The 17,036-nt window shown below is 34.9% G+C and overlaps 1 protein-coding gene across 1 annotated transcript in view; it reads right to left on the reverse strand.

Annotated features, from left to right (window-relative positions):
* LOC148275512 (E3 ubiquitin-protein ligase RNF19A-like) overlaps positions 1-17,036 on the reverse strand; it is a 192,353-nt gene that overhangs the window by 72,093 nt on the left and 103,224 nt on the right. The window contains exons 5-9 of the mRNA XM_088235585.1: positions 12,742-12,922; positions 10,760-10,874; positions 5,206-5,402; positions 3,846-3,987; positions 2,972-3,206 (exon numbers count right to left, since the gene is read on the reverse strand). Of these exons, the coding sequence (XP_088091711.1) occupies positions 2,972-3,206; positions 3,846-3,987; positions 5,206-5,402; positions 10,760-10,874; positions 12,742-12,922 (870 nt within the window). The remainder of the gene's footprint in view (positions 1-2,971; positions 3,207-3,845; positions 3,988-5,205; positions 5,403-10,759; positions 10,875-12,741; positions 12,923-17,036) is intronic.

A 17,036-nucleotide genomic window follows, 5' to 3' on the forward strand; every position in this document is an offset into this window, starting at 1 on the left:
ACAACACATTATTACTGTTTTGTTTGCAAATTCTATCATTTTTTAAAAATAAAATAATTATACAAATAAAACCGAGTAAAATTATTTCACCACATCAATTTACTTAATGATTGAGGTTCACAAACATTAAAGGAAATATTGAGGGAAAAAAATAAATATGAATGTTGCTACCATAGAATAGTCCAGAAACTGCATACGCACATCAAACAGAAGACGACTAAACTACTCATAAATGAGTAGGTTTACGTTTTGACCCATTAGTTCCTATGTAGACGTCGCTCAGTACGCAACTCCTGATTTGAATTCAACTATGCCGTGTTGTGTCCTTTTAAAGTGTAGAAATACTGCTAGGATCTTAAAGAAACAGGATGGTATTACATTTCATGTGTAATTAGCAAACGAATGTTTAAGTAGCAAATGCATTACTTAAAAACTAAATTATTTTTCCATCTGTAAGATTGTCGAAGAAACAAAATAGAAATTTCGTTAGTGTTGCCAGGGCAGTAATTTTTTTTACCCTACTTTGCTCATCTAATGAAAATTAGACCTCGAATTAAACAACGCCGTGGGGGACATTTGACCGACATTATCTTTAAAACATCAAATATTATTTAACATGATATAAAAATATCCGTTTTATTATTAAGTTCATTAATTCAATTACTCTTATTAAATGACCCCTTACTTATCTACTCAGTTATGTCGATCAATGTTTCCGCGTGCACAATAAAATTTTAGAGAAATTAACAGATTGATTTTTTTTACCTTACATTTGTGTTATGATTTTTTTTTCCCATCAAGCAACATTACGCAGCGACATCACGAATGCGCGCGGCGAAAGTAAGGCATAGTGGGGGAATATTGGACACAGTCCGATGTATTCAAATATGATTCTACGCTCCTTCTGGACTATTCTTAATTCTATGGTTGTTAAATAATTTGATATTATATTATTTCGCAAAATAAAAAAAAAACACCTTATTGAAAGGCACCGATTGCATTTTGAAAACCAAAATTCATTATTTCGGCAAAAATAAATTGCATCTATAATGTACATCTTAGAAAAAACACTCTGAGGACATTTCTGGTAAAAAGTTCAAAGGATTTTCTCACAATTTGTTTTATATGTAAAATCTATTTCTACCAATAAGTTCACTGAGAAATATTTAAAGACGAGTATTTGATGTTTGAATATGTCCATAAATGTGAATATTTCTAAGATTTTGTGGCTGCAAAATTGTTGTTGCAGTGACATCTCAAAATGTACCTTATTAAAGTCAATGAAAGTTCACAGCAAAAGTACAAGAAAATAACGATTTTGGTCAACAGATGTCAGGCGAAAAATAATGGTTAGATTCCTAGCTAAATTTCAAGAAAATATTTAAAGATATATAGATATTTATAGTAAAAGTTTTCAGATGTATTCATAAAATATAAATTAAACATGCATACATATATGAATAATGTAAAATAAAATAAAGATGAATTAAACAAATATTTGTACCAAAAACTAAGTTATTGAAACTGTTGAAAAAAATATGTACATATTTTCCATATGCCCTTAATCCCTTTGCACACACAAAAAAATATATACTGTAAACAGCTGTATTCTCCCTCTTTCGCGTTATCTATCTCTCAGGGGCGTGCGGTGAGGTTTTCGATTGGGGAAGCCGTTATTTGGTAAAATAAAATATGTAAAATATGTACCTACTACCAACGTAGGCACTCAAGGCACTCTCTTAATACCCATCCACAATTTCTCTTTCTTCTCTGACTCATATAGTGTCCATGCGGCTCGACTGTGGAATCATCTCCCATCCACCATCAAAGATGTTACTACATTATCTCTGTTTAAATCACGTCTGAAGAAACATCTCCTTTCTCTTCCTTAATCTCTCCTCCTTTCCTCTTTTTTCCTTTTTCCCATTGAGTAATAGTTTTGATTAATTTAATAATCGGTTTATTTCGATTTTTATATATCTTTAGCCTTTAATTGTTATTTTTCTATGAAATATGTTCTGTAACTTAATTATAAAAATAAAACTTTTATTTTATTGGTTGGTTGGAAGAAATTGCCATTTGGCAATAAGCCCGCCAATGTACAAATAACATTATGTACAAAAAGTTAAATAAAATAAACATAGCAATTCGAGTTTAGTGCTTTGAAACTAAAAAGCAAATTCATGCCATGATTCCACCATTTCATACTGTAAAATTATAATACAATGGCGTTAACCAATTTAGGAGAAAAAGAAAACGTTTCTTTAAGGTTAAACAGAGATACTGTACAACCATATTTGATGGTACGAGGTACATCCTGAACGAAAGTTCCGCTTGTATTTATTGCCATTGTAGCGCTGCGACCACAGTTTCGCATAGGCGTGGTGCTTACTCTGACCTACTGAGGAGGAGTCGACGCCATTTTGAGTATAAGGTGAATGTTGTGTACGCTTTGTGGCGCTTGTTTAAAATGCCAAAAAAAATTGAAAATTCTACGCTTGTAAGATAAGGTCAGTAATTCATTTCGTTAATGCGTAGAGATTAAACCAGTCAATATTGACCAACAGATTTGTGAGGTGTATGGAGAACATGTGAGTGATTCAATGGTTAGGAGATGGGTAAGATAGTTTATCGAAGGGCGTGATAATGTACACGACAACAAACGAAGTGGGCGTCCATTATTGATTAGTGAGGAACTGGTTCATCAAAGATAAAGAAAGTAGGCGTCCCATTATTGATTAGTGATGAACCGGTTCGTCAAAGATGGACGCATGACCTTAAATGTGGTTTCTTACCTTCAATGTGGATTTTCAAATTTATTCAGAATTTCAAACAGGCACTACGAAGCGAACACAACAATCAGCAAAACAAAAATTCTGTCAAATCCTTCTCAATAGATTGGGGTAAGCACCACGCTGCGAAGGCTTGTACTATACGCCGGTGGCGCGATCTGATTATCTTTAGTACTTACGGCAGCGGCCACAGCGGCGGCTACGAGCGCGCGGCGGCGCGCGGGCGGCAGGCGCCGGCAGCGCGAGCGCGCGCGTCGCCCGGCCCACACAGGCAGCCCCAACAGCAGCGCGGGCGCGGCTACTCCGGCCAGCAGGGCGATGCCCAGCGGCGCGCCGGCCAACGTGCCCAGCTGCCAGAGCAGCTTTTTCTTGCGCGACCAGGGCGCCTTGCCCCAGAAGGTGCAGCCGGACGGGCTAAAAACATTCAAAACCAGTTATTTTTTTTAAACCTTAAAATAGTGCACACAAAAACAAAAACTAGAGACTCTTTTTAAATGGTATTTTAATAAAATGGTCCAAAAACGTAAAAAGAATCATTTATCAACGTGTTTCAGTAATATAATTATAATATTTATTACTATATTTAATTAAAAAATTCCTAATGAGCTCTAATAAGAATATTATAATTCTCATTGTCAGTAAGCAACCTTTCTTTTCTATGGTAATAAAGTATAAACTGTTTATGTGAAAGCATGTGATTTTGGCTGTGATCGCCACGCAATCCCTTATAAAATATTAAAGTTATTGCAATAAGCAATTTGGAACCTTGCACTGTGAAATAATTGTTTATTACTCAAGTATAAAAACCCGTGTCATCAAAATAAACATCCCATAGAGCCTGGCGCGAGAATAAATTAGAAAAATAAGGTTTGGAGAACCCCAATATAAGGTGAGTGCTTGTATTCAATTTGTATTTGAGTTCAGCAGCATATTTACAACTCGTAATATCCACGAACCAGCAACCTATCAATCGAACGCCTACCTTTCACCCGGTAAGCGACTCTGGGCAATAATTGGCAAAAGTTCAATTGTAGATTTAAAGAAATGGTTAACCTTAGGTAGTGGAGATCAGAGATTTCCTTCATGCAGAGCCAACAGAACTCCGAACCACAAACACAGCAGACCATGTGATTACAGGATCCATCTTCTATCTTTACTATTAGCACAGAGCAGCGAGGACACGGCTTCACAAGACCTGGAGAATAGTAACAAGATCATATTATTTATAATTCAAACAAGCCAAGACTTTAATTTCAGCATAATGTCCCTGAATTACGAGTAGTTTGCACTGAAAAACTGCAAAGGTAGGTTTTACGAGTACAAGTATGCATTAGTTAAAATTTGTAATTTAAGTAGAATAATTTACTATGTCATCACATGCTACGGCTTTATTCAAATGATTTGGAGAACAAGTGGGTTTGGGGTTTTTTCCAAAACACCACTTCGCTTTCAGCATTCCATGCCATAGCCTGCGACCGCAAATGCGCGTTCACCAAATTTAGTGTGCTGTTTGCGTATAGGTATAATAACTATTCCTCTCGCCGTAGATGTAGCTGATAGGCGTAAGACGTCTGTCACTTAGTTCATCTGGAATGTATAATTCCCTTAGATACTCCGGAGCAGATTTGTGGACTTATACATAAGCCAACAGAGTTTGTATCACACCCTCTGTGGAAAACGTAGCCAGTGTAATTCCCGAAATGACTGAACTTATTCCGAAAATTTGTCTCGCTGCAGCATTTCATACAGACTGCAGGCGAGTCATTTTATTCATTGGTAGACTTGCGTAGATACCAATACAATAATTGACTAGACACTACAAAGCATTTATTAATTGACGGGTGGCATCAACCGGCAAACTTTAACGTATGCATTTAATTTGTTTCAGCTGATAGAAGCATGAACTTATCGTTCTACTAATTTGAGCGTCAAGAGAGGGGTCAGAATTAAGGAAGGCTCCCAGTAGTTTGACGGTGGGTAAGGCGGTACTCCTTACATCGGGTGGTGCCGTATCCTGAATTAAATTCTGTCATCTGGCTGAAGCCACAGAAAGTTGTTCTTTTTTAGATGGGTTTAATGTTAGTTTATTTTCAGCCATCCGGTTTCCTATTTTCTCAATGCATCTATCAATTAAATTAACAAGCACACTCCTCTCGTCTGGTTTACAATAAAAATAAATCTGTGAATCATCTGCATAGCAGTGAAACCACAATCTACGTTCTTTGATTATCCCATTAGATCCTCACACTATAGTTAGAAGGAATCCTTTTGCGGTATATATAAGCCTTGTACATAATAAACTAGGCAAAAAATAAACAAGTATGAAAATAAAAAAAACTAGAATACACCGGAGCCAAGCAGATTTGAGATTCAGCTTAGGTCGTAGATTACAAATCGTAATCACCCGGCTGACCTGTGTGGTGCGCATCCTGGTGCGACTGCTGGGGGGCGGGCAGGGGAGGCAGGGGGGCGCGCATGCGCCTGGCCGTGTCGCACGTGAGGTCGGGATGCCAGGCCGCCTTGCAGTGGTAGCAGAAGGCCCTGCCGCAGCCGGGGGCCCGACACCAGAGCTCGGGGCACGATGCGCACCCGTGGGCAATCACGGCAAAACTAGAAGGTTGAAAAATGTTTAAATCATTTATTTATTTGTTGTTTAATACACATATTTTTTATTACAGTTTGAAAATATAGTTTGATTCAATTCAAATGCCTAAGAAAACAGTGTGTTTTTTATTTTTATTAATTAAATTTAAACACATATTGCTACAATAATAATAAAAATAGAAACAACCGGGCCCTAGAATCTTTTTAGAATATTATATTTTATATTTTAAATCATCCGCGGTTTTCTTTTCTTGCTCTACTAGAGCTACGACAGCTTATTTGTGCGTAAATGAGGAAGCTCAGTTGCGCGGGAAATTGAATATTAAAAATTTATTCTTACGCACGGTAAAAATTAGAGCATTAAATTGCGGGGCGAAGTTTCTTGAAAATGAATGATTTGAAAACAAACTAACTACTTTGCATGACATCATTAGTTCTTCCGAATCGACCAATCATAAGAGAGTTGTGACAGGTTTCTGGTTTACAGTAAGTCAACTGACAAATTAGCAGAACTCATTGAGAAGGGGAAGAAAGTTTGAGACGTCACACGCAAAATAATTTTAAAAATTCAACATTTTCAAAAATCATAGCGGCAATAATACAATAGACAAAAAAAATCATTTAACAAATTAAGGCCACAGTCTTAGGCTGGAGAAAACGAGATTCAATCTACATCCACGGAAGCATTTCCTGAGCAATAGGGTTGTTGATGGTTGGAATAAGCTGCCGCAAGAGCTTCATCATTTAAGCATATCAGCTTTAAGCTGCTCGCTTAAAATTAATAATAACAATAACAAATAAAAAATCATTAAAAAAAATTCTATAAATAGAGCAAATTAGGGGGAGGAGCCGTACCCCTTGCTGCCCAGGGGCCCGAGAATCCTATCACCGGGCCTGGGGTCATGATTTTACAATGTTCCGGTAATACATTGACTATTCTGGGTATCAAAAAACCTAACATTTCTGTGCCCAAAGTCAGAGTTTGTGATAGACCCCATGACCCATCCTCTAGTTTGATCCCGGTGGTGTGGGAGGGTCCCTTTTTGGGATATAGCAGAAAAAAATACCTTTAAATATCATATAATTCTATAAATATACAATTGACTATGATCTGATTGACTATGATAATGATCTAAAACCCCAAATTCCTCAAATAACTCGACACTGGGGTACATGACGAACTTCTTAATAATTATTTGAACACAAAAATACATTTTTTTCCTGTTTTTTTTATACTAATTATGCCCAAATTGTACCCAAGCGTCACAAATGACGCACATTTTGGTTTCATTATTTTTATTTTAATATTTAGCACATTGATCGCCAATAGAATTTTCGTTATACATATGTTCAAAAAATGTTTTTACGTTTTTAAATTAATATTAGATCGAAAAACAATTATTTAATTTGTTTTCAGGTATTTTCGTGGAGATTTTTGAGGAGATGAGGGTGTCGGCCATCGGTGGCCGACACCGTGGTATTCAAATTGGGCCGTGTCGGCCACCGGTGGCTGACACCCTCATCTCCCCAAAAATCTCCTACACACGGCGATCAACGTGTTAAATAGGTGCTCTTAACTTATATATTACCAAATTCAAATTATTAATTTACGATTTAAATTAAATTATGTAATTTAAAATACATAGACAGGTTTTTTTTCATTCTTAAAGTAATATCCCCCTAAGCCTCTATTTAGAGTCTTGTCAGTGGTGGGATAGAGTGGAAATGGAAGAAGGTAATGAAAAATACACCACAACATCGAGACCGGTTGAGGAAAAAAATCTTTCCTGGAATTTTTTCTTGCAACTGGCGAGAATCGAACCCGCGACGCCTATTTCACAGTTAGCTGTCTAACCAACTAAGGGCGCCTGTTAAATGAACAAATAAAAAATAAATAAAAATAATTATACCACTCTATATATATTTTAAACAAAAATATATATAAAAAGATAATTTAATACATATCGTTAACAGTAGATATCCTAGATTAACGAAAGATATTCTATAAAAATAAAACAATAAAATATTATATCACCATATCTTACAAGTGTTACGTTACAAAATGTATGCATCTTTGATAGTGAAAGTATATTAACTTTCTTATCAAACAGATAAATTTTTTTATATTTTAACATTTTAATTCCAATTTGCATTCAGCCAGTTTTGCAATACAAAAAACTGGTTTACCGTAAGCAAAATATGCAAAAAAATGTAATAATAATGGAATCGATGAAGATAAATAAGATTAATGGAAAGAAACCATTACAATAATTTATATTACAAGGTAAACAGTTTTTGTGTCTAGTTAGGTAATACAGTTCTGTGTGTGAAATAGAACCAGGAGCCTCGATGTGTGTTTTTGACTCAATTTATTGTCTCAAGTAAAATTATTTTTTTAAAATTGAGCGGTAATAAATCTGTCTCATGATTTATTGGTTAGTGTGTTTGTCTTCTGTGCCCAAGGCCCCGAGTTTAATTCCTGGTAAGGTCGATGTGATTTTTTTTTTAAACATGTGGTTTTTCGTTGTAATATTTATATAGTCTCACAACGTAGGTCACGAATTGTCATGATCATAAATCGGCGGGCGTGATTTTCTTCAACTTTACATGAGAGTGATTTAAAATATTTTTTTGACACTTTGTCAGAAATCGGTGAGCACAAAAACATATCATTTGATACTTGATCACGACGAAATGATCACTGATACGCTGTGTTTAGAGTTCTAATGCAGTGCCCTATGGATGATCAATTTAAATAGATAAGGAAAGTATGATGAAATGGTAAAAAAAAAAAATAATAACTTGTGTACATTAGCCGCAAATAGCAATTTCTTCCAACCAACAAATAAAATAAAAGGTGCTATTTATATAATTTAATCATTAAAACAAATGCGTAAAAATAAAAAAAGATACGAAAATAGTACTAGTAATATGCGCATACAAATGATTTTTTTATCGATACTAGTTTTCAATTGGTTTCAAATTATGTGCATTTTTTTTATCAAACTGTGTTTATGAAGCCAAGGAAAAAAAATCCACATATTATGTTGTACATTATAAGCATGATCCAATACTGCAACTCTCATAGAAAAACTATTAAATATGACTTCACCATGAAGATAATAAATTTCTCCAAAATTATATATATATATTTTTAAAAGAATAACCCGCTAAGAAACTATTTAGAGGCTTGTCAGCGGGTGAGATGGAGGGGATGTGGAAGGAGGTAATGAAAAATACACCACAACACCCAGACCAATTGAGAAAAAATCTTTCTTGGATTTCTTTTCTTGCAACTGGCGGGAATTGAACCTGCGACGTCAGTTTCACAGCTGGCCGTCGTACCAACTGCGCCACGGCGCCTGTCGCCAATTAAATAAAAATTTTAAATCATTCTTATGATAGTAAAAGTCTAAATCAAAAAATGCAATAACACTAAACCGCACGATGGACAAAACCGTTTGATCGCAATTCAATAAAATGGAAAAGCTATTTTTTATTGACGATGGTTGTTACATGATAAGATAGTGATGATTGTATTGACATTGACTTAATGTGTGATAATCTAGCGATCAATGAATTAAGAAATACATCATATTAAATATACTATTTATATCTGTAATTACATAATTGAATAGGTGCACTTGAAAGGAAAGTATGTATCTACGGTTAAGTGTTCAAATCAAGTTCAATTAATCAATTAAAATATAATATTTCACTTATCAACAGTAAAAAGATAAGTGACTAATGCAATTCCTCATGCTTTTACACCGCGAGCCAACTTTCTTCTTCTCTCTTCGACTGCGCTACAGCCCATGTCAAGCTTTGGTCTCCTGCAACTTTCGCCATCAACTCTGTCTGTCCTCAGCCGCCTGGAGAAACTGCGCCGCATCCTTTCTCACTTCATCCTCCATTTCAGCCTGGGTCTTCACACTAATCTCCTTCCACTTGGGTGTCCGCTCATTAATCTTTTAGGGACGCGTGAATCAGGAATTCGCTGGACATGTCCGGCCCATCTTGATCTAAGCAAGTGACGAGACGCTAGAGGCCGGTTATATGTTGTACAGTTCTTCGTTGTACCTAATGCGTCACCGATTATCCTCTCTCACTGGTCCGCAGATTCTTCGGAGTTCTTTCCGTTCAAAAGTGTCTAGCATTTGAGCCATCTTCTGTCAGTGTTAACACCTCACACCCATGTGCCAATACAGTTCGTAAAATTGTTTTGTAAATTGTAATTTTGTTTTTTTTGTGGATGTTACATTATTTGAACACTGATAAACGAAGTCTTGTTCCATTTTTAGCAGCACACTATTCAAGCATTTTGTTTTCCTTCGTTTAGCAGTCTATTTATTTTTCTTCTTGCCTGTCTATTTATTCTTGATAGTCATTCTATGTACTGTTTTCTGAGTGTATTTTTGCTAGCTACCTTTCTTTCACACTCATAATCAAACCAGGGGTTCCTGGATTGTCTCTGTCTATTTCCAACACTTGAATCAACAGCTCTCAGAACTGCTTACCTTATGTCGTTCCAGTTCTTTTCAAGTGATTCGGGGAGCCATTTTTGTTGATCTCATTTGGCAAACTATCAGAAAAAGAGTTGTGATGTTGCTCTAGGCCTTCTGGTGTTTTCAGGGCCCCCTGGGAGCCAACACCCATTCTTATTATAAAAAATGGGGGTCAGTACTATATAAACTGCGACCTGTGTAGATCTTTTGCGACAGTTCCCCGCAAATGAGTTCTTACCCTCCAAGGCCAGGTATTTGAATGCCTAGCTACTAAGTAGAAGTTATGTTCTCATGTTGTTAAATCTCCTCTAAGCTCAGATCCTTAAAGTATCAGACTATTAGTATGGGGCGAGCGCTACAACATCCTCAGGTACCAGTGTATAACGCCCCCGAGAATGCAGCTTCTTTTGTGATATAAAGCATTACATAAATATATTATTGTATGTAGGTGTAACAACACCTTTGGCATTTATATCAAAAACCCTCTTGAATGTGATTCATATAATCAACGGATTTTTATCACAAAATTGGATGTATTTAGTTTCAGTTTACATAAAAATCTATTTTTGGTATTTTTCCTACATGGCTCCGATAGTTTTGCATAACACCTGTATTACCTATATTGTTTTGAAATATATTCTAAAATAAAAAAATTATGCTCATCGTATTAACATCATGATTTGAATGCACCACTTGTCTATTTGTAGCATTCACGGAGGAGGATACAAATAAGTGTTTTTAGTGGTTAATTAAAAAATTCTGAATTTGAAGTTACCTGGTTGTAGTAATTACCCCACGAAATTAAATCTATTATCGAAAAAAAAAACACTTAATTTCTTATTTGAATTTTCAACTTACTTGCAATCAGGCGCTGGGCACCAACGAGTGTCAGGATCTGAAGCCAGCACCCTACGCACCATAAAATCTTCATACTTCTCGTAGAGAGCCACATTATCGAGAATGCGTTTAATATCTGAAAATAAATTATTATTAAGCATGTAAGTGAGGGAAAGGTGTGACCACGGCCCATCGAAGAAAATGCAAGGTTAATTAAGAATTGATATCCACCGAGCTCAGGGCTTCTAGAGCTGCTTGACTATCTGAAAGAATATAAATTATTTTGTTCTTCTATAGTTTGTGTTAATTTTTATATGCACAGGCATGGCAAAGAGTTTCATTTGGAAAACAATGGGATAGAGCCCTAGGCTAATAGGAAACCTTTTAGCGGGTCTAACTCCGTGTATTCCTTCCCTGCTTGTGGAGCCATCGGTGTACCACACAATGTCTCCTTCTCCATGAGGTAGGGGGCTATCGAGCAGCCGTCGTTCCCTATCAGGTATAAGCACCTAAAAGTACTTTCGGAAGTTGAATTCCACAGTTATTACATCCGATGGCATAGCCTAAAAAACAGTTAATTGAGTATATCGTCACCCAAGACTATAAAACTCGTAACTCCCAATTTTGTCAAAAATGAGATTTGAATACCATTTGAATGTTTGAACTATTTTACATCTTCGGTGACCTCGAAAAAGCATAAAATAGTTTTAGTTTATTAACCATCAAAATTCAAACCTCCAAACTCCATCACGTTTTTAAGTCAAAATGCAATACTCGTAGCTTCCGGCCATTTTGTATTGAAATCTCTTAATTTTCGCGCGTCTTGTTCATTGCTACTATTTTTAATTGGATTTTTTATTTTTACATATAAAAAATATCTGATACAAGAATGGGCGTCTAAAACAGCTTTGTAAAATGTTTATGTGAATTATTGCTGCAAATCAACTATCTTCATCAACATTCCCAAATGCACTTCAAAAAACTAATCATTTGACAGATATATTAAAATCGAAGTTAATACTATAATTTTCCTATACACAGGGTGTTCTTTAAACCCTGTCACATCCGAAACCACGATGATCAGTATGAGCAAGAAGACATATTGGCACATTAAAATAATTTTTTAGAACAAATAAAATTTACAGCAATAAAATATTTAAAAAAAACAAACGCTTGCTTACTTCTGCAGAGGAGAAATGAGAAGGGGGGAGGGGGGAGTCTGATATAAAGTCAACCGCGCGGCGGCACCCCCATCGTTTCTCCCCTGCAGAAGTACACAACCATTTGTTTTATTTAATATTTTCTTTTAAAAAAATTTCTTCGTTATAAATATTTTTTTAAATATGCTAATATGTCTTCTTGCCCTTGCCCAATATTCCATGTCAACCGTGTCGGGAATCGAACCCGAGACCTCTCGCATGGTAGGAAAACGCGCTGACCACTACACCATGAGGCCGACAAATCATCATAAACCATATAACAGAATCGGGTTGTGGTCCCGTGGCTAGTGTTGCGGACTCACGGATCAGAGGTCCGAGGTTCGAACGCCACTCTACCCCAACTTGATTTTTATTTTCTAACAGTGAGTCATTTACAACTCATTGAAAATGGTCATCAAAATTGAAATATTTGGATAAATTATAAGAAGGCTAGTATTTATTTTCTTGAAAAATAAAAAGAACTAAGTTAAATTTGTGAACTAATAATATTGATGGAATTTTTCTTTACAGAAACAGTTCCTGTTTGTGTAAAGTCGTTTCAACTGTTTTGAAAGAATAACTGTTGTAAAATAACTGCTTAATTTTTTTTACCACCTCAACTTCTTTCATGTGATCACTGAATCAAATTCAACTATAACCATCTCTCTCTTGCTTCCATTCTCACCGAGTCTAATTTCGCTTCCTCTCTTGTATAAATTTTCTATCTTCTTTTCTATCACGTCAATTTTTTTCTAACATAATATATCTATAAATAAATACGTATTGATGAGAGGGACGATTTACCGTTGGGGTGCATAGGTTCGGAGCATTCTGGACAGGCGATGGCTACCCTGGACTCTTGGATCTCGATAGTCAGGTATCGCTGGAGACAGTGGCAGCAGGAGCGGTGGTGGCACGTGCACAGGCGGGGGAAACTGCTCGACTCGAAGGTGCCGAGGCAGATGGTACACTCCATCTGCAGATCCTGCAATTTCAACACATTTACATTTAAAAAAAAAAAATATTTAGTTCCATGATTAACATAGTCCAACACAATATTTACATCTATACTTATTCTAACATTACTTATCACTATTGCACACTTATTGCCTAATTTATAATATTTAAACTGCACTACTTATACTATTTTACGTATATTCACTACTTATATCTAAGAGAGTATTTTTTTACATATTATACAGTACCAAGCACAGAAATCTTTCCACCTATTAGAAAGGGCTAGTGCAGGTATAAATTAGTTCTAAGAACTAATTACCCCCACCCTTTATTTGTTTTCTTACTCAAATAATGAGACCAGTTTTATTGTGACTTTCAACATGTTGACATCAAGTATTAATATTTTTGTGAATTATGGCTAAACTTAAGCAATTAAGCGTTGTACAAAAAAATACAATGTTAACTTTGGCAACGCAAAAAGTTAGTTTCTGAGCTACTGCAGGGTTAGATTGTATAAAAAAATTTAAAGGTTCTGCAAGTCTAGAGCGAAAAAAAGATACTGGGCATAAAAAAAATCTACACATGCTTAGGATGGACTGCTGAAGCGAATCTGTTTGCAGAATCGATTCAAAAGTGCCCTGGATATAAGGACAGAGTTCATAAAGGCTGGTGGTTCTGAAGTGGGTGTTCACACCGTACGTGGAAAACTTCGGGAAAGCGGCTTTTTTGCCAGGAGGCCTGCAAAAAAGCCACTACTGACCGAAAAAATGAGCATAGCCCGCTTAGAATGGGCTAAAAAATATAAAACATGGACTGAAATCGATTGGCGACGGGTTATTTTCTCCGATGAGAGTAAATTTAATTTATTTGGTTGGGATGGGATTCAGTATGTGAGACGAAGATCTGGAGAACGTTAAGCGATGAGTGTCTTAGACCAACAGTGAAGCATCCTGCTGGACAAATGGTCTGGGGATGTTTCTCCTTTTATGGAGTGGGGCAATTAGCATTCATAAAAGGAACTGTGAATGCAGAAGTTTACAAAAAATATTTGGAAGAGGATTTATTCCCGTCAATTGAAATGCACTATTCCTATATTTCTGAGTGCATTTTTCAAGATGACTCTGCACCGTGTCACCGAGCAAAAACTGTAAGTATTATTTTTTTCTGACACCGTGATTTATAATATTTTTAAAAATATTTTAAAAATATAACACTAGTAAAATCATTTTTAGGTCAAAGAATATATGAAAATTCATGGAATTCCAACACTGGATTGGCCCGGAAATAGTCCTGACCTGAACCCTATCGAGAACTTGTGGCGTAAAATGGCAATCGAAGTAAATAAACTGAAGCCTTCTTCAAAGGAAAACCTTAAAAACATCATCGACAAAGTGTGGTTTGAAATTTTTTCCCAAGACTACATACAAAATTTGGTGAAATCCATGCCAAAACGTATTGAAGCAGTAATAAAAAAAAGGAGGAACAAAAAAGCACTGAATTTTTTGGTTTTTGATAATTGTTAGTGTCATGTGCCTATGTAATTTTATTTTTAAAAAATATGTGGTTTTTTAAATTATACAAGCATTTTTAATTTTTGTGCGAAAAAATCGAAAATCTACAAATTAACTATAAAATTATGGAAAATTTTTTTTTCACTAAATAGGTACTTTTTTTATATACCATCTTTAAATAGTGTTATTAAATAGTGTGCAAAAAAAATATTAAGAAAAACTGATATTTTCAGTCTGGAAAGTTTCAGTGCTAGCTACTGTATATACCGTGGGCATTCTGAAAAAAAAGCATTTATTTCTTTAAAAAAAAATTTTTTTAAGAAAGAAATATTTGCGTTTTTATAATTTACCCAAATATTTAAATTTTGATGGCCATTTTTAACGCGTTGTAAATAACTCACTGTTAGAAAATTAAAATCAAGTTGGGATAGAGTGGGGTTCGAGCCTCGGACCTCTGATCCGTGAGTCCGCAACATTTTAGAGAAGGGAATATGGAAGTCTAGGCATTTACAGGGCTTATGACTTGTCATGGGCTGGTTAAAGCGGCCACTTTACACACTGTGTAAAATTCACCATTTTGCCCATGTTTGAACATCCATATTTCTTAAATTCTTCCATCTGTTGATTTAAGTGAAGTTACAGGCTAAAACCTTTATCATTGTTAAGATATTCACCCGATTAGATTATTTCACACACTAGTCAATGCCTGAAAACAATTTTCCAAAATTGAAACTTCTTCTTGGACCAGTTGGTTTTATTACAATAGTTTGTCCAAATATTTGTAGACAAAAGACTGGATTTCACCCCCTGTGGAGTCATTAAAATCAACACATTACAACAATGATGGAGAACATTCCAGAGAAGGAAACAGTATATATTTCGTACAATCATTCATTCTAGATTTAAAGTAAAAACCTAATTATTACGCTACCTAAAACATTAAAGTTTGTGAGTGAAAATTCTTGATGGAAGTTCATTGTAATTTATTATAGAGACAAAAGACGAGTAATAATTTAATTCCGACGTAGAATTATTTAATGAACAGCTAACACACGTGTATTCCCCATTACTATACCAATTGTAATAATTTTACTAATGACTTTTTACCCTTTATTATTCAGAAATCATAATTGACAGAAATCAAACACACGAAGGATGGGACAATAAAAAATAATATGTATCCAATAATTATACCCGTATGCAGAGACAAAACGTAAGGTGAGGAAAGTACATTCTAATTTCAAATGCAGAGAATAACCCGAAGGTGAAGACAATAGAATGTACTTTCCTCACCTTAAGGTTTGTCTCTGCATACGGGTATTATTCTCATTAGAAATATCATTATATTAACTCATTAGTTAACCCGAAACACTTTGTTAATGACCCTGGAGACAAAAATAATTTAATTTAATTTATTCTCACATATTTATGAATGAACTGGAGAATGAAATATTTTTAAGCACATCACCACTTATCAAACGTATCAAATTATGGCGTCGTTATGTGGATGATGTTTTTTGTTTATTCAGGGTCGGATCGAGTACTTCAGACATTTCTTAATTTCCTAAATTCATTACGTAAAGAAATAAAATTTACACAACATTATTTTGGTACGTGTATTTGTACACAAATCTGGATTTCTCCCAAGGGGGAGTAGGTATATATTTTTTATTTATATCCCTACAGAGATGAAATAAAAAATATATACCTACTCCCCCTTGGGAGAAATCCAGATTTGTGTACAAATACACGTACCAAAATAATGTTGTGTAATAAGATCTGGTCAAATATAAGTAAAAATAAATTGCAGAGTCATCTGCAGGCGATTACTAGTACTTAATTTAACTCCGAAGAGTCTTAACTACATAAAATAAAGTAATCTGCTAATTAAAATACTTAACTTCAATATCAATACATAGATGGCGCTCCAACTCGCTTGTGAATGGTTTCTCGTTTAGTAAGATATATACAAAAATCAAAAATGTTATCTGTGTGGATATTCGCTAATAAGCGGAATGGGGAATGTTGTAGTACTTAAAGTGGCCACTTAACCCAGCCAATGACAGGTCATAAGCCCTGTAAACGCTCGAATATCCATAATCCTGAATTTGAAAAAAAAATCTACCTCATCTCTGTAGGGATATAATAAAATTTACTTTAGAAATAGAAAAAGATAAAAAATTTATCTTTCTTGACTTGACTTTAACAATAAAAAATAAAAAAGATGATTTCGATATTTACCGTAAACCAACATATACATACACAATCATTCATAATTCTTCAAATCATCCAATTGCCCATAAACATTCCGCATTCCATTCAATGATACATAGGTTAATTAACGTTCCGCTAGATGATACTAATTAAAAAAAACTTAATACAATAAAACAGATTGCTGATAATAATGAGAAATTAATTGATAAAATATTAAATCAAAAACAAAAACGCAAACTTATAAATAAATATTTATATTCTACTCCCACAGTAAATACCAGCAAACCCACCTAAACAATGGAGGCGGATTCTTTTTATAAAAGACATTTTTTCAAAATAATTATCTAATTCCCTACCATCAAACATTTAACCGGCTTTCTACACAACTAATAATATAGTAACATTGTTAAAAACCAC

This window comes from Micrasema longulum, unplaced genomic scaffold, assembly GCF_059751315.1.
Source record: "Micrasema longulum isolate JH-2025_06_02 unplaced genomic scaffold, ASM5975131v1 h1tg001408l, whole genome shotgun sequence".
Classification (NCBI taxonomy): Eukaryota; Metazoa; Arthropoda; class Insecta; order Trichoptera; family Brachycentridae; genus Micrasema; species Micrasema longulum.